This window comes from Canis lupus, chromosome 10 (assembly GCF_048164855.1).
Source record: "Canis lupus baileyi chromosome 10, mCanLup2.hap1, whole genome shotgun sequence".
Classification (NCBI taxonomy): domain Eukaryota; kingdom Metazoa; phylum Chordata; class Mammalia; order Carnivora; family Canidae; genus Canis; species Canis lupus.
The window spans coordinates 28,499,775-28,525,816 of record NC_132847.1 but is presented as its reverse complement, the minus strand read 5'-3'; the positions used below and the strand labels follow the sequence as shown (position 1 = coordinate 28,525,816).

The window sequence follows — 26,042 nt, the reverse complement described above, 5'->3', positions numbered from 1 at the left end:
TTGTTTTGCAGATGTGGGGGTTATAAGTCAATTATTTTTAGCTTTAATCAAGCTTTTGCATTCTAAATAGCAACTTTTTTCAAAATTCCTTGAATTTCAAATCTTACTTTTCTTTTCCAATTCCAAGCCATATTATTCATTCAAATAAAATTTTCTTGGTAGTATTTCAAGGTATCCAATAAAGGCATAAAAATCTAAGAAATATATATAAAAATGAGGGAAATGTAAGTTTTGACATTATTGTTATTTCTGATACAATGAAATGAACAAATTCCTTCCAGGAATGTGTGTGTTATGGGCCATCAAAACACATGAAAGTAAGTCACAAAAATCCACCATACATTTGAATATTTTAATCAAATAATACTCCTCATAGTGATGGTGGAAAGTATTTTTTTAAAAAGGAAAATTGAACATGAGAAATCAAATACTCAGGTTGAAAGATACCTAACTGAGTCAGAAGTCAGGTTAAAGTTCCTTTTGCAGGTGTATATTGACTGTTTGATCTCAGGTACAAGTGGCTGAATAGCTCCTTTGTGCTGGCCACTTATGATGGGCACTGGGAGTACAAAGGTGAAAAAGACACAATCTCTTCTTTGGAATATCTTATTTAGTTTTTAATCACCAGACAAATGACCTACCCCAGATACCAACATCAGTGGATTAAGGTAAGATTGCTTTGACTTAAAAATTTCAGAATAGTTATTTTATGATAAAATCATCATGGCCTCACATACTTTTAAAAAATACAACTTGAGAATTTAATGTAATTAATATATTTAGTTACTTAAAACAAATCATTTCGAGTATATCATACAGATGCATATGGTCAACATTTAGTGTTTTTCAGAGAAGGTGATATATATTCTGCTTTTATTTTTGTCTTCATAATAAAACTGACAATGTAATGAAAGCTATGTTGTTTACAATTGTTTACCCTCACTCAGTAATTCTCAGCCTTTCTAATCTTATGTTCCACCATCATTATATCCAATAGATCTCAACAAATTAGAATTAAAAAGCCAACACTTTCAGAAACAGTTGTATTTCATAAGTATTCTGTTACTAGTTTATCACTTATTGTCAATGTTAAGCCTATGAAAAAGTTATAGTAGAATTTAAGACTTAAAATAAGCAAAAATTATTCCTTTAGTAGTTGAAAAATCATATATGGTTGAGAATAAATTTTACTACCTTAGTAATGTAAAATACAAAGATGTTTAATAAAAAATATTCCCATCAATAGGCTTATGTGAAATTCTACATCAGAGAGACAAAATAGAAAAATATGTTGGTGTCCAGAGGTCAGGTGATATGGAATGAAGCTCACGGGGCACAAAATGTATATCAAGAACAGAGTTGGTCAAAAGAAATGAAGGAAGAAAAGTCAATAAATATTCCATAGTAAACAGACTAATCAGGAAGGTGGACAAGAAAAACACTTGTACACATGGTAAGAAAGGATTATAAGAAATTTTGTGCAGGGTGACATGTATATCAAGTTACAGATCCCTGGAGCATAGAGTCAGAAAGACAGTATACAATGAACATAAGGGATAGCCAGTTATTAAAATTGTAATGTTAATGCTGTGTCCAATCTAGGTTCTAGTAGATAAGGGAACTTGTGGCCTCACCATGGTACTTGGATCCCATGGTACTTGGATGTCTTAAGGTATGTTGTGTCTCAGTGCTTTAAAATAATGTTTTAGTTTGTGAGATATTCCCAATGATTTCAATTATATGTCTGAGATAAAATTTATTTTACTTCCTAATGTAAGAATGTCTTGCTAAATTTAACTCCATCTATAAAAATCAGCATTTTAAAAATGAAACAATTAGAGGTAAAATTATTTACTTTACAAATACAGGATTTATTTTTCTTAATTTTTTCAATTGTCTCTGTCATTTCACATATTTATATTATCTGCCTACATGTGTAAGTATCTGAAATTTTGGGCATCTTCAAACAAATTTGGTGTTTTATTCCATTTGTGAAATGTTCAGTCTAAGTAGAGCTGATTGTCTTTTCACCAACAGCTCTACTGTTTGAACTTGTTTGGAACCAGGGAAAATTATGTCTCTATGTGGCTTTTTGAAATCCTTGTCTAAAATGAAACTTGGATTAAGGCCCTTCCTTGTCCCCAGAGGTCTCAGCAGAGCTTAATTAGATATTAAGCTCTTTCTTGACAGCAAGTAGAAAAAAGTAAAAGTCAGGTTGTATATTTTCTGAGGTCTCCTTAATAATACACTATTGAATATGTAGTGAGACAAGGGTAATAAAAAACAGAACTGAAGGATTATAAAAATATATTTTACACATAATAAGAAAAACATTCCATAGCATACTAAGTACTCTTTATTTCCCTTAAATGTTGTCTATCTCTTTATCTCTTATTCTTTCTTCAGCAGTAGCTATCTGGGCTACCCAACCCAGGATTGACAACTTTTTTCATCCCATTAAATTTAAGAGAGCTTAAATATGGTTTTCTCTATATATGAATCCTTAGTTTGGTCTCCTACTTTAATTAAAGCAAGGTGGTTATCCTTTACTCCTATAAACACTCCAGGATTGTTCTTACATTCGAATGAAACACATTCAGAAGACTTCCTATGAAGGAGGAAGAAGGCCTGGTCTGGCAATTGGTTTTCACATTTTTGTAGCTGAGGAAACAAGAAAGAAAGCAATCGGTATGTAAGTGGGAAGTCCAAAGTCAACCTTACTTCCCTGTATTAGAAACTAAAGGGGAATTATTATAACTTAGTATCTTTGGCAAGACTACTTACTAAGTAGGGGATGGGAGTGGTAGAGAAGGAAGAAATGAGTAGGGAGGGCTGAAGTGGAGGGGGGTGATTTGATTTGATTCCCTGATAATCAGTATACCTTGAGAAACATTATAGCTTAGAATGACTGGATTTGGATGCAGCAGCTCAGGATTTGTGTGAAACTTTTGCCATGTACTATCTCTGAGACGTGCACATTGCTTTACTTCTCAAACCTCAATTTTTTTAGTCTAATCAGTTTTCTAGATTAGTCAACCTCCAACTTACCAGCAGATATGTGAATGATATAAGTGATCATTATTTTAGGTTGATAAGTTTTGGGGATGGTTTGTTATACTGTAATATTTGAACAGTACAACAACTCCATTATAGAATTACTACAAGAATGAAAGGAAACTGCATGTAAAACATTTAGTACAGTAATTGGCATGTAATAGAGCTCTGTATGGGGTCAGCTCTTATTATTGAGTAGTTATATATGTCCAACTGTTATATACATTTAGGAATGTTTATTAAGGGAGATGCTGGTTACCATCCAGTGTTTATGTTAATACTTTAGCTGGCTGTATTAGTTAGATTTATAATTTTGTATTTATGTCATTTGTCATCTGTATTATAGTCTTATGTTTTTTTCCTGGTCCCTATCTTTGGCTTGTTTGTTTCTGAAGATGTTTATAATTTTTCATCATGACCAATATTACACTGTGACTTACTAGCTGAAAAAGACTATGCAGTGAATCCTATGATTAGAATGTGATTGTTATGCTTTCGTTGTAAATATCGGCATATGGAAATGTTTATGACTTTCCCTTTAGCAGGCTCAGAATGTAAAATTATTTTTGAATTTGCCTAAGAAAACTATATTTTACCAAGAAATACTTCCTGGAAGAACAAAGTTGTTCCTCAAGTCAAATAAAGAGGATTTGAGATAATTCTATATAGCAATGCTTCTCAAACTTTAACTTGCATATGAATCCCTTGGAGGTTTGTTTAAATGCTGATTCTGATTCAGTTGTGAGGAAGCCTGAAATTCTGCATATCTAACAAACTCCCAGGTGATGCTGCACTGCTGGCAGAGACCAGACTTTCAGTAGCAAGGCTATATATGCCATTTCCTTCCCTTCCCTACTCCAGAAGCAAGTTATTAGTAGTAACTTACTGTGTTTTACATATAATACACAAACAAAACTTCTTTGAAATATTCTGAATACGCAAATCTGTACAAATGTGTGGAATAAGTTACGGCAGTTAAATGCATATTTCTATTACCTCCACAGAATGTTCCTCGTTGTTGGCATGCAGCAAAAAATCTTTATCTTTTGTAGGACTCAGGTTTACCAATAACGTCTGGCCATCAACATCATCACCTTGCAATTAAAAAAAAATAATTAAAAATGTAAACTATAAAGTTAAGAATTAACTCACTTTAATTTAAATAAATTTAACACCTAGGAAAAGAGTTCAAAATATGATGGAAAATAATTGCTTCATTACCCAACATATCCTTTAGAAGTATTTGTACCCAAATGAAATCAAAGAGTCATTGGACAATTTGGGGGTAATTTTAAGCTCCTTAATTTTCTTATATCCTTTCTGATCGTAGAACTGTGATTCTATTGGGTATTTGTCTGGGTGTCAGCTTCTCTGTCTGCATGTAAAGCCACTGATAGTTGTCTCCCAATATCCATCTACCCTCCTTGTATAATAGAACATTTCTCAGTCTGTTTTCTTGTAACTAAGTGTAGCAATGTGACTAAGTTTTGACCAAGATGAGGTGAATGGAAGTGTCAGGTGCAACTTCAAGGTTTTATCCTTTATGGGAAAGAGAACTCATGCATCTGTCTTCCTCTGTCCTGCAGATTGGACATTGCCATGGTAGCAAGTAATCTTGAACCATGTAGGTATTGGCAGAGTCAAAGAGAAGGAGCAGGGTTAGTTGCTGGACAATCTGTTGAGCAAAACTGCCATTCCAGTCCTGGCTAAGATAGAAATAAAATTTTTGTAGCTTGAGCCAAAATTATTCTGGATCTCTTTTAAATGTAAACCTTTATCCTAATTATTAAACTGCACAATCAATGGGAGGGAATAAATCCTCTAAGAATCTAAGATTTTACCATGAATGTGGGCTGGAGAGAACCTTTTGAGGCTGCTTTCCTTTTTCGTGGAGGATTTTTGGATTTGTCCTTACCTCAAATTCAAGAATTCAAGCACTACAGCTACCCAGCCCTCCAAATTACCTGTTTCATGTGAGGGGGATTGGGAATCATAATAACGGAATAACACCTTATCTGAAAGAGAATGCATAAAATCCCTTTGATGAGACAATTTTATCAAAAGGTTTCAATTTCAACATACATATAACTTCAGAAAATACCTTATTTTATTATATAACAATAAAAGCAAAACTTTTGTGATTTTAAGGTCTCAAAAATGTATAAGTATGCTCTGATAAATTCTCTAACACAGTCATTATTAAAATATTTAGCATATTGTTTATAGCACTGGTATATTCCTTTACTTGAGGTTGTACTTTGGTGATATTGATAAGGCTAGAAAGATCTAGTAGGTAATTTAACAATAGCAAATATGTGCTGTCTCTCCTTCCATCTTTTACAACAAATACCACTTCTCAATATCAGCATTCTTCCCTAAAAAACCCTGACTAAGCTTCTGAATCCTCCTCAACTTAGTGGTATTTAGGCATTTGCTGCCAATTCATTGGAGTTAGTAGACAGCATTAAATCTATTTGCCATATCTGAGGTAAGCCAATGTTTATGGTTTGGTAAATTTATTATTATTATTATTATTTTATTATTATTATTAAGAGAGAAAGAGAGTGGGGTGGGGTGGAGCTGGAGGGACAGGGGCCAAGGGAGAGGGAGAGAGAATCTTAAGTAGGCTTCACGCCCAGCACAAGCCTGATGTGAGGCTTGATCTCAAGACCCTGAGATCAATGACCTGAGTTGAAATCGAGAGTCAGAAGCTTAAACTGGGCCACCCAAGCACCCCTTGGTAAATTTATTTTTTACTTTATTAGTCATCATTATATCATTATAGACAAAAGGAAATATTCTACCTTTCTCTTGGCCTTTTCTCAAGTCTTCTACATAGATCTCATAACTTCCATCCTCAAAAACGAAAGTAATAGATTGATCATTGTATGTGCTCAGAGAAGCAGAATATTCTGTAACAAGGGAAAAGCTTGTCATTAAAAATTCAAAAAGACTTGTTCCCATGAACAATCTTTCACAATTAAAAGGAAATACTTCCTTAAAGGCTTTTTTTTTCTTTCCAATTTGAGCTGCACTTTGCTCACCACTGTTGGATAGATAAAAGCCTTTGGCACAAGCTTAATGTAGCTCAAAGGGTAAGGTGTGCCACTTGAATGGGATTAAAGACGGTAGTCTCTTGCTTGAAAATCGTAGGTATAAGTCATATTTGTGTGCTTATGGGAGGATTTGGTGGAGAGAAAGTAGACAAGACTTTGCCTGAGGAAGCCTCTGCTTTTTTGCTTCTTACAGTTCTGGAGGGTGTGTCTGTCCTCTGGCTAAATAGCAGTATTCCTAACTTTTTAAAAAATGTCCCAGCACACATAGAAAATGATAATATTTCTATGGCATGCTGGGATAAACTGGTGTAGAATTAGGTACTACCTATGTTGGTCCTGGAGAAAAAAATTATATTTTCTCTATTTTATAGAATTATGCTAGGAAAAATAATATACAAAACAGAAGCATGTTAAATATTGAGTCTGTATATGAAATTCTAAAGTAAAATGATTTAAAAATACTTAATGAGAAACTTGAGTATGCTTTTTAGAGCTTAAGAGATTTGCAACAGGATTATGCTTGAAATAGCAATGTGCAATTCCTAGTCAAATTAATGATCTCTTCACTTCTTGATGGTCACATCAATTTGGACTTTATTTGCACAAGTAGGTAATACAACTTAAAGCCATTTTAACAATTATTTAGAATATTTAAGAGTTGAAATTATATTTTAAAAAACATAATAGTTCTTCATTTTCTTTTAGTGTCAAAATGATGAGGTTGCGGGGGGGATATGGTTGCCCCCCCTCCCCGACCCCAAAGGATAATATATTTTCCCCAGGAATAATGTATATGAGATTCCAATCCATAACAAGCATTTCAAAATAATGATAGAGGGCCAACTAAAGTGTACATTCATTGTCAGGGCAGCTACTTTGTACCTAGTTTGAATACCACTAAGTGGGTATGTGGGCAGCAAATAGGCAGAAGTTTCTGTTACACAAATAAGCATAGACATGGAGCTGCTTCCTAGAGGAGCACTTGCTGTGGTCCTGTGTCTATCTCCCTCCTCACACCCACACCACCCCTATCAGCAGTCATACCTTGGATACTTGGAACATTAGCTCTTCCAAAACATTTCTGTAACATAGGGACATCAGAGGTGAAATCTTTGTTCAGCTGCTGATGACAGGCAGTGAATACCAGACATTGCTTTCTGCACTTTTCAGCTACAGGACAGGGGGAGAGTAGGAGTGGACTGTCAGTTCCCACTCTGCCCAAACCTCTTTACACCTCTTTGAGGATTCCCAGTCAAAGATACTTGCTAGGACTGACCCCAGGACTATAGCCTCTCCACAGTCTGAAGTGATCAATGCCTCCTGCACACTTAAAACCCCAGTGGGGCATACCCATTGGAATCCAGGTGGAAGAAAGCTAGTTACCCATGGTCTCAACACCCCAAAAAATAACTGCTATTAACATTTTAGTTTAATTCCTTTAAATGAAAAAAATCTCTTAAAAATACTGTATATATATTTATAATTTTATATGCTCTATTTTCACTTAATATTAGAACATACCCATTTCTCCCATGCTATAAAAACTCTTTATATAAAAAAAACTCTTTATATGTCCTATTGAAAATGGCTAAAAAATAGTTCAATATCCTTACTTTTTTTCAGAAGGAAAATTTGCTCAAGGGAAAAATTATATATCCAAAATGTTGGAAATAAAGGCAAATAGATGCCCATTAACATACTGAAGAAATACCAGGAAATGTATAGTTTCCCCTTACCTGTTCTTGGTGAATACCTTTTGGTGATTTCTTTCCTAAAGTAACAGGATGTCTTTTCTATGATAAGGCCAGAACGCAGTTGCATAAAGTACATCTGGCAAACTCCTTCAGGCTTCTGTTGGGATTCTAAACAATTGAAAATTTTTGAGACTGTTTCACTCCATCCATTTTTATCCTTTTATCCTTATACAAATCCTGAGCATACCAAACCAGGAAATCAACTAAAGGTCTGCAGTATCTTATCAGAAACCTTGGGGCCAGTTGTGTTTCAAAATTCACAGTTTTTTTAGATTTTAGAATTGTCATGTAGAGTATATGCTGTTATATATGTCATACTCCCAACAGGGATTAGGGCAGTACTCACATCATAAAAAATTAATACTGATTTTATAGTGAAATATAGGAACATTTACATAAGGTGAAATAAACATTTCATGTTGGTTCAGGTCAGAATTTAACTGTCAAATATAATAAGTTCAGATCATATTTTATTACCAAATAAGTTATGAAAAATTAGGTCTTTAGAAAAATTTTGGTTTTCAGAATTCTGTATAAGGGAGTGTGGATCTACATCCAACATATATCATTCTTTGTCTGCGGGGGAACTTATATGACCATATGAAATCTATAATCTTTTTTACTTATCTGGAATACACTTTTAATAATTTTACAGGGATAGCTATAGTCTCTAGAGTTTATTGATATTAAAAATAATTGGTCCATGTTAAACAGGAGGAAAGGAGCCTTTTCCCCTAAACTCCTAGGAGTTTCATGGTTTCAGGTCTTACATTTAAGTCTTTAATCCATTTCAGGTGAGTTTTTGTGAGTTCTTTTACATGTGAATATCCAGTTTTCTCAGCACAATTTATCGAAAAGACTATCTTTTCTCCTTTGAGTATTCTTGGCTCCCTTGTCAAATGTTAGTGTGTCCACGGTGGGCCAAGCACTGTGCTAGTAATTTTATATACTATTTCACTTAATCCTTTACACTAATATTACAAGGAAGTTATTATTCTTCCTATTTTGCAGATGATGATCTAAGGCTCTTAGTAGTCATGACACTTGCCCAAGATTACAGGTTTGGTGAGAAGTTTTGACTCAAGTATGTCTAATATTAAAGCTACTCTTTCCATCCTTCCACCTAAGAAAAGAAAATGCTGTACTGCAATACAGTACAGTTCCTGTATTTAGGAACTGACATAATACAAATAAATCCAAGTTAAATCAGTTAAAAATTTAATCACCTATTTAGTAATACTTATTCAGTCAAAGAAAAAGTCTCAAACAAAAAATTAAATTTATTACTTGGGAATTCATAAAAGGCCTTTCATAGTGAAACAGAAAAGAAAATTGTAACACTTGAGTCATGGCATCTCAACTTTTAACAAAGTAAGTGAATTATCAAGCAATTTGTACAATAGAGCCAAATTTCAATTATTCACAGTAGTTCAGAAAATGAAAATAGTTACTTGTGACTTTGAGATTCATTCTATGATTTTTTTTCTAATTCTCTAAAAGATTTGCTTTCCTGATATGCTTTTCAAGGTTAAGTAGAGTTAACCTCTCTTATAGATAATTCAAAATAATAGCTATCTTGCCTCCAGTTCAGATGGGCATCTACCTTTAAGTATCTTCAACTGTCTGAACAGGGCAAGACCCCTTAATTTTACTCACATTTATCCTGAAACTTCCCAACATTGCATTACAGCTTATAAATATCAACTATAGTATTTCATATTTATGTAGTGCTTTTACAATTGCAAAGATAATTTATAAAGCTAGGCCTGAGCCAACATTGAATTTGGTCTCCTGGTAAGTAATCTAATATAATACTTTATTAACTGTAACACATCGTCTCTCCAGGCCCAAAGGGCATAAGGTGATATTGTAAGGATGCTCATTCCTTTTATGCTTATCTTTATGTTATAGTCAGAATCCCCTGGGACATGACTGACAGGCATGTCTAATATTGAGAATGGACTCTCTGGAGAGCAGGATGTGGGCCTTGGGTAGTTAGAAGTAAGGGTCATGATACTGAGGAAGCATTATGGGCATAGAAGTAGAGAGGGGCTAAAGATATTAATGTAGGGGCTAGCATCTAGTGGGACAAACACTGGGTATACTATATTGAGGCGTGATTACATTTGAAGTATTGAAGCTACTTAACATTGGGGAATTTGGAAGAAGGTATACTTTGGTGTTTGGGGAAGCTGAAAGTGTGATGTGAGGGTTGTGTTCTCAGATGGGAAGCACAAAGCTGGCATGGCCTTGGGGACTCTGTGGGAGAGAGTGCTCCGCTGGGGTCAGAGGGTCAACTCAAGCTTATGTAAGGGCTGTTGTCACTTCCTATGTCTATATCTTGCCTGATGTCTGAGGGCAGTGTCTTAGCATGGCTTGTAAGGAAATTCTCATGAGTAATTTCATCATCACCACAGCATGATGAAATCCCTCACGTAATTCTGGTGAGTAAATGGGAAGGGGCCTGGAAATCTTCCTGTAGTTCTTCCACTGAAAGAGCCAGACTGTGGCTGATGGGAACAACCTAAGTGAATCACTCATCTTTCATTTCTTCCCCAAACACCTATTTCACCAAGGTTTCTTCTCACTGCTTACTACCCTTGATTTATCTGTGGCATTTGACTTTGGGAACCACATATTTCTTTAAAACTCTTCTTCCCCTATTGTCATGTCACCAGTCTTCTTAGGTTCTTGTTTTTCTCTGATCATCCATTTCTCTTTCTCTGTTAGTTTTTCCTTGTCTGACTCCTCCTAAAATGTTTGTGCTCCTCAGTATTTGTCCTTTGCCTCTTCCCCTACTCAAGACTTTCTTTCTGGGCAATGCTGCCTGCTCCAATGACTTCTGTCACCCCTAATATGCTGATGGCTCTCCAAACTGTAAGTCTACCTTTGGTCTCTCTCTTGAGGCTTGTGTCTATTGCTTTTTCTTCACAGGGTATTTTGACTTCAGTTAGCTTGAGGCATCTCTGTATCTATCTGTGGAGAGCGTTCAGAATTCTGGACCTCTCTACCTAAATGACCTACATTTACCCCCATTCAAATATACTCATAATAAAAAAAATCTTTATTTTTCTCTACTTACTATATATATCCTTCCTGAATTCCTATCTTGAAAAAGTACCACTTTCTACCATTGTCTACCCAATTCTTAGGTCATCCTGAAAGCTGAGAATCATCTATTTTTTCCTCTCTGTCCATCCTTCAATTTATTTGATCTGTCATTAAATCTTATTGATTTCACTTTCTGAATGTATCTGACATTTAATCCTTACTTTCCAATCTGTTCTCTTAGGTCAGGCCCTCATCTTCAGTCCCTTAGATGAATGCAGCAGACCTCTAACCAGTTTTTTCTATTCTTGCTCCCTCACTTCATCTTTACACCAACATCAATGTGATCTCTCTAAAAATATCTTGTTATTCCCCAACTGAATGTTTTCTATGATTTCTTACTGTCCATAGAATAAAGTTGAAGCTCTTTCACTGTAACAGAAGATATTCCATGGACAGACCCAAATTAACGGGTGTGACCTCTACTCATTTTGCATGCAATTATTGCCATGTAGGGATATGTGCCCAGTGTTGCTAGGTTTTCAGGTTTTTCAAGAGATTCAGATTTTTACACACAGTCTTCTAATTTTAAAATTCCTTCAATTAAAAAACAACAATAATAGTGTTAAGGCCAAATAAAATGTTTCTGCTGGATGGATCTGTCCCAAGGCCTCCATATTGTAAATTCTGACTAGATCCCTAAGGAAGCTGGATTATCAGGGCAGGGAAAGGGTTGATGGATGTAGAGGACTTAAAGTAGCAGAGAAAAATGCCCTGACTCTGGGAGCAGCTTCCTGGAAACTGGGAAGAGAATGAATTTGGGGAGGGGCTTTTCTCTAGCTCATTAAGTCTTGTACCTTGTTGGCACTAGAGGTGAAATACTCTGGTGATGACCCAGACTGATATGGAACCTGTTTGTATGTGTACCTCTAGTGGGTGGATATTGGGTTTTGTGATGTTGTGATTGTGTCAGATCCTGCTAGCCCAAAGTTAGGAGAAGGAACTAAAACAAGCTTTCTTGCTTTGTTGCTTGGGGGCTCAGAGCAGTTCATTTAGAAAAATAAGATATGACGTTGCTTGTACCTTGAATTTTGAGAACTGGTTCATACCTGCCACACACTTTGTAGATATCTGGAAATTTTGGCCAAGAGTATCTAAATAATGACAATCTTAGTGTTAAACTGAGCCAGCATCTTTGGAAAAGAAGATCTGCTAAGAGACAATGAAAAAAATGTGCTGCATTCCAAAGCTATATAAATGGTTTGGGGATTATCTTTATCACTTTTTAAATGGTATAAATGAGCTGTTAGGGCCATAGCACCCTTAAAGGAGGGGTTACATTTTAATGTTTGCAACTCTGACATAAACTCCAGCCTGCTCCCTCATGTTTCTTTCTTTCTTTCTTTCTTTCTTTCTTTCTTTCTTTCTTTCTTTCTTTCTTTCTTTCTTTCTTTCTTTCTCTTTCTTTCTTTTTCTTTCTTTCTTTCTTTTTCTTTCTTTCTTTCTTTCTTTCTTTCTTTCTTTCTTTCTTCTTTTCTTTCCTTTCTTTCTTCTTTCTTTCTTTCTTTCTTTCTTTCTTCTTTTCTTTCTTTCTTCTTTCTTTCTTTTCTTTCTTTCTTTCTCTCTTTCTTTCTCTCTTCTTCTTTCATTCTTTATTTTCTTTTTTTCTTTGTTTATAAGAGAGAAAGAGCATGGGGCCCCTAGAAGGCTCAGTTGGTTAAGTGTCTGCTTTTTGCTCAGGTCATGATCCCAGGATCCTGGGATGGAGCCCCTGCATTGCACTCCCTGCTCAACTGGGAGCCTGCTTCTCTCTCTCTCCCTCTTCCTGCCACTCTGCCTACTTGTGCTCTTTCTCTCTCTCTGTCAAACAAATAAAATCTTTAAAAAGAAAAAAGAGAGAGAGAGGGCATGCACATGACAGGTTGGGGGAGGGCAGAGGGAATTTGAAGACACAGAGTCAGTTCCACTGAGTCACTGCTTCTATACACAGCATTTTGACTCAGACACAAATAAAAGGACTAACTTAACTGTGATTTTCTGGCCATGCAAAAACCATAGTCAAATGAATGTTTTCCCTGGTTACTAAAACCAGCACGAGTGGGCCAGAGCCTTAGAGAAGACAGAAAATGATATTCTTTAACATTGCTTTCTCTTCTAGCCTTAAAGAGGTTCAAGGAAATGAAGAGAACAAAGGACAAAGGCATACCAGTCCCTGCCATCATTCCTCATCTTTTATTTTTCTCTCTAGTTTGGCCAGGGTTCCATTACTTTCTTTTGTGTTCCCTCTTTTGTATGAAAAAAATGTGAGTATAAATTTGCATAATTCTTTTCTAGGGTATGTATTTTTAAAGATTTATTTATTTACAAGAGAGAGCACATGGTGTGTAGGCACATTCGAGTGGGGGAAGGGGCAGAGGAAGAAAATCTCAAACCAACTCCTGCTGAGTGCAGAGGTTGTTGTGGGACTGGATCTCACCACACTGAGATCATGACTTGAGCAGAAACCAAGAGTAGGGCACTTAACCAAATGAGCCACCCCGATGTCCCCTAGGATAATTTTCAGGATCAAAGATATAGCCGTTTCATCTTAAAGCTATGGCTACTACCTGACTTTATTTACCCTTCAATTTATTACAACTCCTTTGAGTTTGCAATTGGATAGACTCGAGCATCATTTGATCAATTCTGCTTTATTTGAAGCATGGATATCTTCATGCCTCTTCAAATATCTTCACTTCTGATTCTCTCCTTTATCAGAAGTTGCAAATCAAGACCACAGTTTGATACATCAAAGGTGTATATTTTATATACAATAGATGTTGGTTGAATGAAGATCAGTTTAAAATTTTGTTAATCTAGGAAAAAGATTTTGAGATTAGTTGGAAAGAGGTGGGTAGAGAGAAGGAATTGATGTAAAGGGCTATGTATGTTTATCACTATTATCAGGTAGCATATATGAACATCAGAATAATAAGAATTTGATAACAGATAAAAATAGTGTGTAAACCAAGAAATGCTTAAATCCTTACTTCTCAGCTTAGGAGATTTTACCAAAGCCTTGTCTGCTGAACTGTTCATCTTTGCTGGGGGGATTTTCCTGGTTGAATACTTCATTTTAGCCTTTGTTGTTGAAGCTTCTGTGGATTAAAATGTAATATTAGTTCAATTGCCTCAATTTGAAAATAAACAGAAACAACTGTGACTAACTCAAAATAACATTAATAACATAGCCACATAAAGAAAATAATTATTTCAGTAAAATTTGAATATAGTTTTCTGAAAGTATATCCATATTAGAATACATTCAGAGGACAAAAAGAACTACAAGGAATTCTTAAACTTCACTTAGTGGGCTTATTGTTCGTAGTATTGTTGATATTGGGATTCTGAATGTTTTTGCTATACTATAGGATGGAGCAAATAAGTAGATGTATTGATATTATAGAATTTTTACTGCAGGATACAAATATAAAATATAAGAAGTCAAGGGAAAATCTCTGTAATGTTAAATCTGAATCAGCAATATTAGTGTGCCCATATCTTAATTTCTAAATATTTTTCCAGTAAAGGGAACCAGGACTTGCTAGGTCTGGGCTCAGAATGTAGAAGTAAATATGGAATATTCAGTTATGCCAGAAAGTAGTCATTCAAAAATGTGTGAGTTTGTGTCCAAAGGACACAGGAGCTCCCTTAAAGGGTTTCTCACTGGCCAAATTTGGCACAATTTGAGTATCAGAAAGAATAATGATAGTAACTCACTATAAAGTATTTAATGCAAAAGGAAACCCACTAGTCCATAGCATTCTTCAAGAATGAATAAACAAGGGATTTATTCATTACAGAAGGAATGATAGAATCAGAAAAATAAATCTTGTACCCCCCAATGTAATATTTGATTCAAGCAAGGATCATCAGTCAATGTTGTGCCTTGAGTATCAAGCTGGGTCAGGGTACCTTACTGTAAGAATATTGCATTTTCTATTATAAATTGTAGGAAGCTTCATATTAATTCAGTAGGGTACCACTGCCTGGCCTCATCATCAAGGTAAGGTAGTGGTGCTTTGAATTGTGGAGGGAACAGGACTTCTCCAGTCTTAATTCTCCTTTACATTGCTTGAAATTCTAATAGTTACTTCTACTTGGATTAAGCATTGCCCTTTTTTCCCTAGATTAAAAAATATATATTCAGTTTATCCCAGGAGTGGTTGCTATTTAAATCTTTTACAAACTTTAAATGAATCAGCTCTTCTAGAAGGATAAGGGACATTAGAGGACTCCTCGGAAGATGCAACTTTATTTTTTTTCTGAACAACCTTGAATAGATTGAAATTAAAAATTGTCTTGTTTAGATGGAACTAGAATCTTACATGCAACCATCCTATTTATAACTGGCTTTATGAACAAAAATCTTCAATGGAGAATATTTAGAAGCGGGGAACCTTAGATATCATTTTGTCTGAGCCCATAAATCTATGAATGATTAGGCTAAGACTGAAAGATAATGTCCTTACCCAGAATCACAAAAGCAATACTGGGACCAGAATCTAGTCTGATTTCCATCTTTAAGCTAGAGCTTCCACACAGTGTCTTCTATTTCCCTCCTCCAAATGTAGGAAGGAAATAATCAGAACCGGGAATTTAACTTCAAATGCTTGGTCAGTTGTCCAACCTCTTCAGAAATAGTAAATTTTTAAATATGGTAGTTAATTGGTAATCATAATGTAGAATAGTGCAGTTAGGTAATCTTACTGTAGTTAAATTTTAAGTTTTACAGAAAATAGTTCAAATAATACCCTGCACTCAGTGGGTATGCAGCTAACACTTTACTGATAACATGAACATTGTAATGCTGGATTGGTTTTTTTTTTGTTTGTTTGTTTGCTTCTTTTCTTTTTTTATCCAAGGATCCTTACGTCCCAGAGAGAAGTTCTCCTGGATGGACATTAAAAAAAACCAAAAAAACAAAACCCGCAACATGGGGATCCCTGGGTGACTCAGCGGTTTGGCGCCTGCCTTTGGCCCAGGGCGCGATCCTGGAGTCCCGGATGAGTCCTGCGTCGACCTCCCTGCATGGCGCCTGCTTCTCCCTCTGCCTGTGTCTCTGCCTCTCTCTCTGTTTCTATGTCTATCATGAATAAATAAATAAAATCTTTAAAAAAACAAAATAAAACAAATCAACTTCTAAAAATTAAAAATTAAAAAAATTAAAAACCCGCAACAAACTGTTGCATTTTCAAATAAATCTGGGAAATGTTTCTATCTATATTCCACCTCTTGTGAAGTCAGAACCACATTAGCATAGTAAAGATGTTGATGATTCACGGTACTTTTGTTTAACTAATTATTTTTGGTAATTATTTGATCTTGTAACTTCTCCCTCTACCTCTATGAACACCCCAGTTAACATGGACTATCTATTAACATAGACTAATTTGAGATAACACACGTGGGGATCTCTGCTCTAAACCAAATTAGCTTTCTGATTTGAGCAACACAGATAAGAAATGAATACATTTACAATGGAATGACTGACATAGAGAAAATCAGATGCTTTTAAGAATTGAATGATGAGTCAAAAAGCATAGTGAGGAAATAAGTATTTTCAAACCCTATTCTAAAAACAAAACATTTTCTTTAAACCTACAAATCTTTTACTTTAAAAAAGATTTTTAAATTGTTTTCACTATTTTTTCAGACTTAAAATTTACTCTTTACTCTCCTATTTTTAAGTCAGAGATATTTCAGAATAAATAGCAATATAAAAACCACTTGTTCTTTCATGCTGCTTTTCCCAATAACAGGCAAGTGTCCAATTCTTGCACACTGGTTATGATAACTTACCTTAATTATAAACATGAGGGGCTGGTCTCAAATAATGAAGTTTCTTGTCATCAGCATTTGATAATATTTGATGCTATATTCCAACTCTACTTATATATATGCGCTTGGATTAAGCAACATTGGGTGGCAGTGTTTGATGAATGAGGCAATGCATAGTGCTAGTTGAATGGGTTAGAATGAGTGGGAGTATATCTTATTTCCACAGCCAAATACTAAACAGACCTATTAGATTATTTTAACTGCAACACTTTCAATGAGTTATACTCTGTTAATCATTAATTTTTATGAAGCCTCTATGACATGGACTCTAGGTACTGTTTATTGCTTAATGTAGAGCATGCAAGGGCACAGACTTTCATTACCTTTCTCTTTTGGGAAGTCGAAAACTTTAGGTAATTTTTTTCTGATTATAAAAATGATGATGTACATTCAGAAAATGGATAAATGATAGGAAAGCAGATATGCTATATTTCCTGACATTCTTTTTCCAACACGGAAATACTATGCATACCAATTTTTTTCACAAAAGAAGAGAATCTACTGCAAGTATTATTTTGTAAGCTGCTTTTTTGATTTTCCAATTAATGTCAGAAACATTCTTATACAGGAAACATTATAACTAACATTCAATCATAGAAGTATACCATAACCAATCTTTTATTGATTAACACTTTGGCTGTTTCTGTTTTGTTTTTGTTTTTGTTTTTGTTTTTTTTTAAAAGATTATTTATTTATTTATTCATGACAGACAGAGAGAGAGAGAGAGAGAGAGAGGCAGAGGGAGAAGCAGGCTCCAAGCAGGGAGCCCGATGCGGGACTCGATCCCAGGTCTCCAGGATCACACCCTGGGCTGAAGGCAGCGCTAAACCACTGGGCCACCAGGGCTGCCCTGTTTTGTTTTTTTCCTTTCGTTTCTTCTTTCCTATTATCACCAATGTTGCAGTTGACATCTGTGTGTGTGTGTGTGTGTTGTGATTCTTGGTAAACTTTTGTATTTTCATTGGTAGCACAAATTCCTAGTAGTAAGATTGCTGAATCAAAGGCTTTGTGCAGGGGATCCCTGGGTGGCTCACAGGTTTGGTGCCTGCCTTTGGCCCAGGGCTCGATCCTGGAGTCCTGGGATTGAGTCCCACGTCAGGCTCCTGGCATGGAGCCTGCTTCTCCCTCCTCCTGTGTCTCTGCCTCTCTCTCTCTCTCTCTGTCTATCATAAATGAATAAATAAATTAAAAAAAAAAACAAAGGCTTTGTGCATCTTATATGCTGATATTACCCCTTTGAATTTCTAAAATTTGTACTGGTTTATATTTTTTTCAATGATCCAGGTGAATGCTCTTTTTACCATTGCCTTAGCAGTAGTGCATCTTCAAAATGTTTGCCTTTCTAGTGGAATTTAAGAAACAAAACAAATGAACAAAGGGGGAAAGAAAAGAGAAAGGCAAACCAAGAAACACAGTCTATAGTCAACTATAGAGGACAAACTGATGGTTACCAAAGGGAGATATGTAGGGAATGGGTTAAATAGGTGATGGGGATTAAAGAGGCCACTTGTCATGATGAAAACAAAGTGATATATGGAAGTGTTGAATCACTATATTGTACACCTGAAACTAATATTACACTGTATGTTAACTAATTGGACTTTAAATAAAAACTGTTTAAAAACTTGCCTTCCTAAAGAGTAAAAAATATCTCATGGTTTTGAATTTTATTTATTTAGTGAAATTAAGCATCTTTTTAAAAATGTATTTGTTATCAATTTCTATAAATTATTGATTTATATGAATTCTTTGTAACTTAAGAAATGAAACCCTGTGACATGTGTTGAAAAATTTTCCCCAGCACCATTTATCTTTAGACTGTTAATAGCATTTTTTTTGCCATACATAAATTTTCAAATTTCATGTGGTCAAATTTAACTATTGTTTTAATTATATGGTGTCATTCATTTGGGGAATATAAAAAATAGTGAAAGGGAGTAGAGGGGAAGGGAGAGAAAATGAGTGGGAAATGTCAGAGAGGGAGACAGAACATGAGAGACTCCTAACTCTGGGAAACGAACAAGGGGTGGTGGAAGGAAGGGTGGGCGGGGGTTGGGGAGACTGGGTGACGGGCACTGAGGGGGGAGCACTTGATGGGATGAGCACTGGGTGTTATGCTATATGTTGGCAAATTGGACTCCAATAAAAAGAAATTAAAAAGAATATTGTTTTAGAATTTCTGGATTTTGTGTCCTGCTTCAAAAGACCTCCACTCCTCTAAAATAAAAATAAATTTATCAACCATTTTCTTAAATTTTATTGTCTACTACTTAATACCTAAATCTCTGATCCACTATTACTTTTAGTATAAAGAATAGGATTTTTTCCCCTCCAGTGCTTATCTCAACCACACATGTAATCCAATTTAGACAAAGTGAAGTTTCATACATTTTATTGAGACTAGCATGTAAAGGGCTGTGAATGCAGCAATAAGGAGTTCAAATTTTATCCTCTAGCCAACAGGAATCTTTTAAAAGTTTTTAAAGCTAGTGAGAAGTATTATACAAATGTGTTTTAGGAATGTAATTTTATGGTTGTGTGAAAGATCATCTGAAATAATGAAAGAAGAGAAAGACAGGAAACAAAGCCAGTCAGGAGGCCAATTAAAATAGTCCAGGCAAAAAGCAGTGAGGACAGGGCCAAGACAATATTAGTGAAGCCAATAAGGAAGGGATGAAGGTGATGAGTGCTGCAGTCATTGTATAGAGTCCTTGAATATTAGAGTCAGAAAGGGCCCCAGAGATCCCTGTTCCAGCTCCACTAAGTCCCTCAGCTCCTTGGTGGCTAAATCAGGATTTTAATGCAAGTTTCCCTCTCAGTTCAGGATTGCGTCCATCACAAAGCCTCCACAGCTCTTTTTGGATGTATTTGTATCAGTTCTGGACTGGGGAAGTGAGGAGGTGAATGGAAGTAAAGGGGGGTATCAGTGGTTCAGCATAGGAAACTCAAGAGTCCATTGTCAGGCACAGGTAATGAGTCTGATGTGGGATAGACGGAGTTTGAGATACTTGAGGAACAAGTATGGAAATTTTAGCACTTAGCTGGAATTAGGTTGTGGGTGGGTGGGTGAGGCCAGAGTTAGCCATGTGGATTTGCTACATGGGTATTGCATTTGTTACAGCATGAGAGTTGATGATGTAGGAACACATGAGATTGTCTCAGCTAGGTGTGGAAGAGGAAGAACAGGCTATGTCTAGATGGAACTACAGGGAATCTTACATTTAAGGGGTAAGAGAAGATAAGAAAGTAGCAAAGAAAACCAGAAAGAGAACCAGAAAAAAGAAGAGGTCATATATTATTAAAGCTAAGAGAAAAAATCATCTCAAGAAGGAACATTTGATGATGAGCACTACAGAGACCCAGCTGGAGATTAGAGACCTTGGAGAGAGTCCATTAAGCATGGGACTCTCCAAGAAACTGCTGTGGATTGCACAATGTGGAGGAGAAACTGAGGCTTTTTAAAGAAATACAGTAATGAAAAGGAAACAAAGAGAAAATGGTATCTTGAAAGAGTGGCATGGAGAAGGGAAAATGCTGCTTCCCAAGTTAGTCTTGGGAAGTTACTCAATATTTCTAAGCTCTCAGTTTCATTATCATAATTTGAACTCAGTGGCTCATTTCAAGAATTATGCCAGAAGGTATGTTTTAAGCAGTTGGCACAGTAGCTGGAACATAGTGGGAACTGAATACATGCTATTATGATATTATTGTTTTTTTGTTTTTATTGGGATGTGGGACTCTTGGGCTTGTTTCAATGTAGAGATAAAAGGAGAATGAAAAAAGAGAAAAGAAAAGGAAAAAACTGATATAATAAACTCCCAGAGGAGACAGAGAGAGGGGAAAGAATATTAGTGGAGGGGTGGCTTTGAAAAGGAAGATGCATACTTTTTCTGTAGCAGAGGAGGAAAAGCAAGAGAATGGGAGAGATGTGAAATTTTAAGCTACACAAACTTGATAGTTTTGTAAAAATGGCCTGAATCTTCATAAAGTAGGTTGTGAGAATTACAGAAATTAGGAGAAATAAGCATGAGTTTTAAATTTTGAGGGTAAATATTTGCTTGAAGAATGCAAAAAGAATTTACTGAGGAATGAGGAACAAGTGTTCACGGATATCGAGTTTCAGCTTTAGAAGACGAAAAATGTTTTAGACATGGATTGTGGTAATGGCTACTCACCAATATGAATGTACTTCATGCCACTGCACTATATACATAAAAATAGTTAAAAAGATAAATTTTACCACAATTTAAAAAAATGATTTTAAAAAGGATACAAAAACGGGAGTGGGAGAAGTAGGAAGATGAGGTTGTTTGTACACCAAGGAATTCCAATGTTCCCGATCTTGGAGTTAGAAAAGTTCTGATGATAATGGTTGTCAGGATGAGGTTTTGTGGGTGAACTTTGGAAGAGTATTAAAGAGTCTTCAAAGCAAGCACTGGAGTCACCAATGGTGACATCAGCTAAGGCAATATCAAACAGAAAAGGACATCAAGGTCCCCATGTATGTAAAGAAATTAAGATATGTAGTTAGACCCAGTAGAAAATGAGAAATGTGCCACTTCTCTGTTAGCCCTGGGAGATGGGCACACAAGTGGAGTGGATTTTGATAATAGTGGTGTTGCCAGGGGAAAGCCACATTTTAGATAATAAAAGGAAATAGAAGAAGCTTTTTAAGAAAAAAGGATGGAGAAGACATTCCAGATGAAATGATACACATTAAAATTAAAAAAAGAAACCCAAACAACTTGAAAGAAGATTTTAATCTAACAAGAAATTAGATTTCTATTTATTCTAAATAAATAGAATAAATACATAGAAATTCATTAGTTGGTGATTCCCATCTGAGCAACAACAATAGAAAATGTATGAAGGGTAGTCATTTCCAAAGTTGCAATGTGTGTGTTTGTTTCCCTGGAGAAGGTTTCCAGAAATTTATACTCAATAAATATCTAGTGCCCATAACTTGTCAGGGACCATGTAGTCCAACAGCATTAGCCCATGGGACATTGCATGAAAATTTTCATTTCACTTTGTCTTATTATCTACATCTGATCAACTGAAGTCATTTATTAAATCACTAAACACCTTTCATATGTCAGGCAATGCCCTTTGATTTTAAAATACCAATACACTTTACCATGTTAAACCTATTGGTCTTTCTTTCTTTATTGTGAATTTTGTTTCTAAAATAAATTCATTTCATTAGATTTCCTGTGAGGAGGCTTGTTGTTAACCTGCAGAGTTTATAAGAAATTTTATTAAAAATACATGTTAATTATGGAAAATTTGGATTATAAAATATAAAACTCAACCTTTGATGCCCTGGAAAGTAATTAAATGCTTTGCAAAGAAAGATACCTAGTAATCATTGTAGGGAAATTCTGCCCTCCTAAGATCCCAAGGTCCCAAATGATGCTGAATTTGCATCTATCTGTACTACAGCACGGAGTGCTCCCTACTAATGGTCACAGTAATAACTCAAACACTTGTCTAGTGCTGGGCTAGATGCTGGGGGTATGGTAGTGAACAAAACAAACTTTTTCCTGCCCTCCCAGAATTTACTTTCTTTTGGGGAGATAGATATTGAGCAAATAATCATACAAATAAATCATTTATAAACAGTGATAAATAAGAACTAGGCTGGTAAAAAAGATAAAGAGTAGTACTAAAGTAGTGTGGTCACAGAAGGTGACATTTATGCTGTACTCCTAAAGGTGTAAAGAATGAAGGGAGGGACAGAGGGTGCCCTCTGGGCAGAGAAAACCCCAGGGCCAAGGGTCCTGACAGAACTTGTGGTATTTAGGATGCTGATCAAGCTAGTGTGGCTGGAACGCAGTGGACAATGAGGATAGTATAATGTAAAGGGTTTGGTGATGAAAGGGGACAGAAGCCAGGTCAGGCTAAGCTCTGGAGGCCAGGAGAAGGAGCTTGGATTTTACTCAAAATGTAGTGGGAAGCCAAGGAAGGGTTTTAAGTAATATGAGATGTGACTTGGTTTTTGTTTTTAAAAGAGCACTCTGGCTACCATATGAAAAACAGATAGAGGACAGTTAGAGGGAAGGAATGAAGTCAGCAAGGATTCTGCATTAGTTCAAGCTCTTAATAATGGTGATGGGCCTCTTCTGTGGGCCAGATGCTTTACATATATTATCTCTAATTGTCACCATGACTCTGGTCTTTGAGTATGATTGCTTTCATTTTAAAAATAAGGAAATAGAGATTGAAAGATTTAAAAATGTCTTAGTAAGTACCAAAGCTAGGATCTGAACTCAAGTCCATCTGGTTCTTTCTTTTATTCCATGGGACCCATTGGTAGAATGAGGCGTAATTAACATCACCTTATGAAGCTTGCATGCTCTTGCATGGGCAGAGGACTTATGAAGGTATTGTGTAATTATGCAAAACCATTGTTGGGTACTAGAAAATTACTGGAAGAAGACAGTGTCCCAAAACTTGTCCTGGCTGGTAGGAGGGAGAGGAAATGGGCAGTATGACTAAGCTTGGCAACACTATATGACATCATGTTGGGAGACTTTATAGGGGAGGAGGAGAAAGAGGGTGAGATGAGAGAGTAATCACATTATCCTCTGTTCCCTTGGGTACACTGGTTTCACTTCTTTCTTGAGGGAGATCAGAAAAAGTGATGTGGAAGAAGGAGAGGTTGAAGTTTGAGGAACCGTGAGATAGCATTGCCTTTCCTCAAACTGAATCACTTCCTGTCTCTGAGGCTCTGCCATTCTGAAAGTTTCTACATGCTCCTCAGCCAGACCCAGAAGACAACATTGTCCCAAAGAGGAAGCAATTTAGCAAATCAATGTATAACTCAAGTCAAACCACTATGAGAGAAGGGTAGAGATGTTATGTTTTTAGGAAAACTTTTTTTTTTGTTCTTCACTTAGCATTTGTGAAGTACTTCTATGCCTTCCCACAGTTTTCCTGGATGTAGTCTTACTCCATCATTTTTATTCACTAGCACTACCTATTCCTTCAACTTTTCTAACATCACACAACACCCCCCATTCCCCACTGTACATTTTACACCCACTGGACTTCTTACTGTTCCACAATTCACCACACACTTACATACCTCCATGTTTTTGCTCAAACTTCCCCTCTTGCTAGAGATGCCTCTTCCTCTTTGTCTGGGAAACTTCTATTTAACCCTTAGAGCCCAATTCAAATGCCTTTGTTTCCCTAATCACCCACAGTCAAGCAAAATTTATTGCTTCCTTTCTTACTTGCTTATCACATCAAACTATATTCAATTTCCTAACTCCTCAGCTAGACTGCTAGCTCCTCGGGAACAAGGGTTGTACCTTAGTCATCTTTGTTTCCCAAGCAATTATCAATAGCAGCCACCCAGGAAATACTGGGTACTTTGGATCTGTCCTTGCAAAAACCGTGCATACTAGGTAAAGAAGGTACTATACACTGAACAGATGTGGAGACCTTGTTCAAATCCCAAAGATCTACTGACTAGTGGAGCTGGAACTGTGGATTGAGCAGTGTGGGACTGGTACTACTACATTTTGGCCTACAAAGATGACAGTTTTATATGACTCACCCTAATAGAACTCATTCCTGGGTCAATGTTCTTTCTAAATCATTTAAGGAAGCTGACTTTCTGTTTGACCTAAAGCCCTGTGGTTTTAGTGTGACCAAACATTTCAAATCATTCATTTGAGTGTGTTGTTTTATTCCCCTCTGGTGCCCCTCCCCATGTCTCACATACTTTGGAGACCTAACTATGTGTTGAACAAAATCTTTAATGATTTTTGAAGAAGAGGTAGAATGACCTTCATTCTCAAGCTTAGACTTAAGATTTGCTCCTGCCCTGCAGGGCTCTTCAGCTCTTTAGGTCTTAGTTTCCTCATCTCAAAAATGAAGAAGGTGCATGAAAGCCAGGATCTTCTTATCCCTTTGACTCTTTCTTGTGCTCCTATACAGGTTCCCACTACAGTCCCTTTCTTTCCCTTTCCCTGAGTTACTTCTTCAATAACAGTAGCTGTACCAGCCCCATGCTCCCCAAAAGATGTCATTCTCAGAAAAATGCACAAGTTCTGCCTCAGCCCTGTGCCTTCTTCCTCTCCTTTTGCTACTTCACAATGATAGGATGATAGAGTTAGACAAGGGGAGAATTAAGTAACCTGGAGCCATATCTCAGACAGAGACAGATTTGAAATCCAGGTGAGCCATGGACTTGGCTACATTCTGTCTTAGGGCAAAACTGCAGAGAGAAAGTCTATAGTGTAGTTTTTTCTTTTTTTTTAATGGATTTGGGAAACTCTTTAAGTGTTTGAGGAAAGCAATATATGGGAAAGAAGCAACATGGAACAAATAGGTCTTTGGTTTTTGTTTAATTCTGAAGTTTAAAGTTGAGATCATTTTCTTTTACTAACAAAATTTTTTAAGTAAAATTAGACAAGTAATACACAAATTATGGATTTTGTAAAAATTCAGTGGAACATAAAAAATTCAATAGGAGTATGCAGAGTTAAAAGAAAAGTTCTAAGGAGTATGTAGAGTTAAAATAAAAGTTCTTATGAGAGACTCTTAACTCTGGGAAATGAACTAGGGGTGGTAGAAAGGGACGTGGGTGGGAGGTGGGGGTGAGTGGGTGACAGGCACTGAGGGGGGCACTTGATGGGATGAGCACTGGGTGTTATTCTATATGTTGGCAAATTGAACACCAATAAAAAATAAATTTATAAAAAAATAAAAGTTCTTCTGTGTTTTTAAAAAATTTACCCTTATATAATATTTACTGTGTGCCAACTACTGTACCAAGTGCTTTATATATTTAAATCACTCAATCATCAGAGCAATTTTGTCAGGGAGGTACTATTATTTTCCCAATTTTATAGGTGAGAAAACTGGAGCGAAGAAAGATCAAATAATTTGCCCAAGATTCCATAGCTAAAACCTGAAGCAAACGTTTTCAGAATTCATAAGGTGCTCTAGAAAAGGGTCGAGGAATCCAAACCTCTTGGGTTTCAGATCTTCCTGCCTATACCCCACACCCAGAGCAGAAACTCCTTATCCATAGTTGGTTTCTGCTTAAAGTTTACTTGATCAAAACGGTTTTGCTACAAGAAAACAAATTAAAGTTTTGATAATCTGGCATAAATCCCTGCCACCTGGATTATTTAACCCTATAAAGAGAGAATGAGATTAAAGCCAGTTCATTGACGGTGGTCATCATTGGTGGTCTAGTTGGTGAGTAGATTTAGCAGCATCATAAGAAAAAATC

General features: G+C 36.0%; 1 protein-coding gene across 2 annotated transcripts in view; it reads right to left on the bottom strand.

Annotated features, from left to right (window-relative positions):
* Positions 1-737: 737 nt before the first annotated feature.
* IL33 (interleukin 33) overlaps positions 738-26,042 on the bottom strand; it is a 36,769-nt gene continuing 11,464 nt past the window's right edge. Inside the window, exons 1-8 of one of the 2 annotated variants that reach the window (XM_072841274.1) lie at positions 16,754-16,903; positions 13,942-14,049; positions 7,847-7,972; positions 7,155-7,280; positions 5,859-5,966; positions 5,019-5,069; positions 4,051-4,148; positions 738-2,661 (exon numbers count right to left, since the gene is read on the bottom strand). In XM_072841274.1, the coding sequence (XP_072697375.1) occupies positions 2,464-2,661; positions 4,051-4,148; positions 5,019-5,069; positions 5,859-5,966; positions 7,155-7,280; positions 7,847-7,972; positions 13,942-14,026 (792 nt within the window). In that variant the 5' untranslated portion in view covers positions 14,027-14,049; positions 16,754-16,903 and the 3' untranslated portion in view covers positions 738-2,463. Of the gene's footprint in view, positions 2,662-4,050; positions 4,149-5,018; positions 5,070-5,858; positions 5,967-7,154; positions 7,281-7,846; positions 7,973-13,941; positions 14,050-16,753; positions 16,904-26,042 lie in introns of those variants that run through there. The other variant, XM_072841273.1, reaches the window with a different exon arrangement.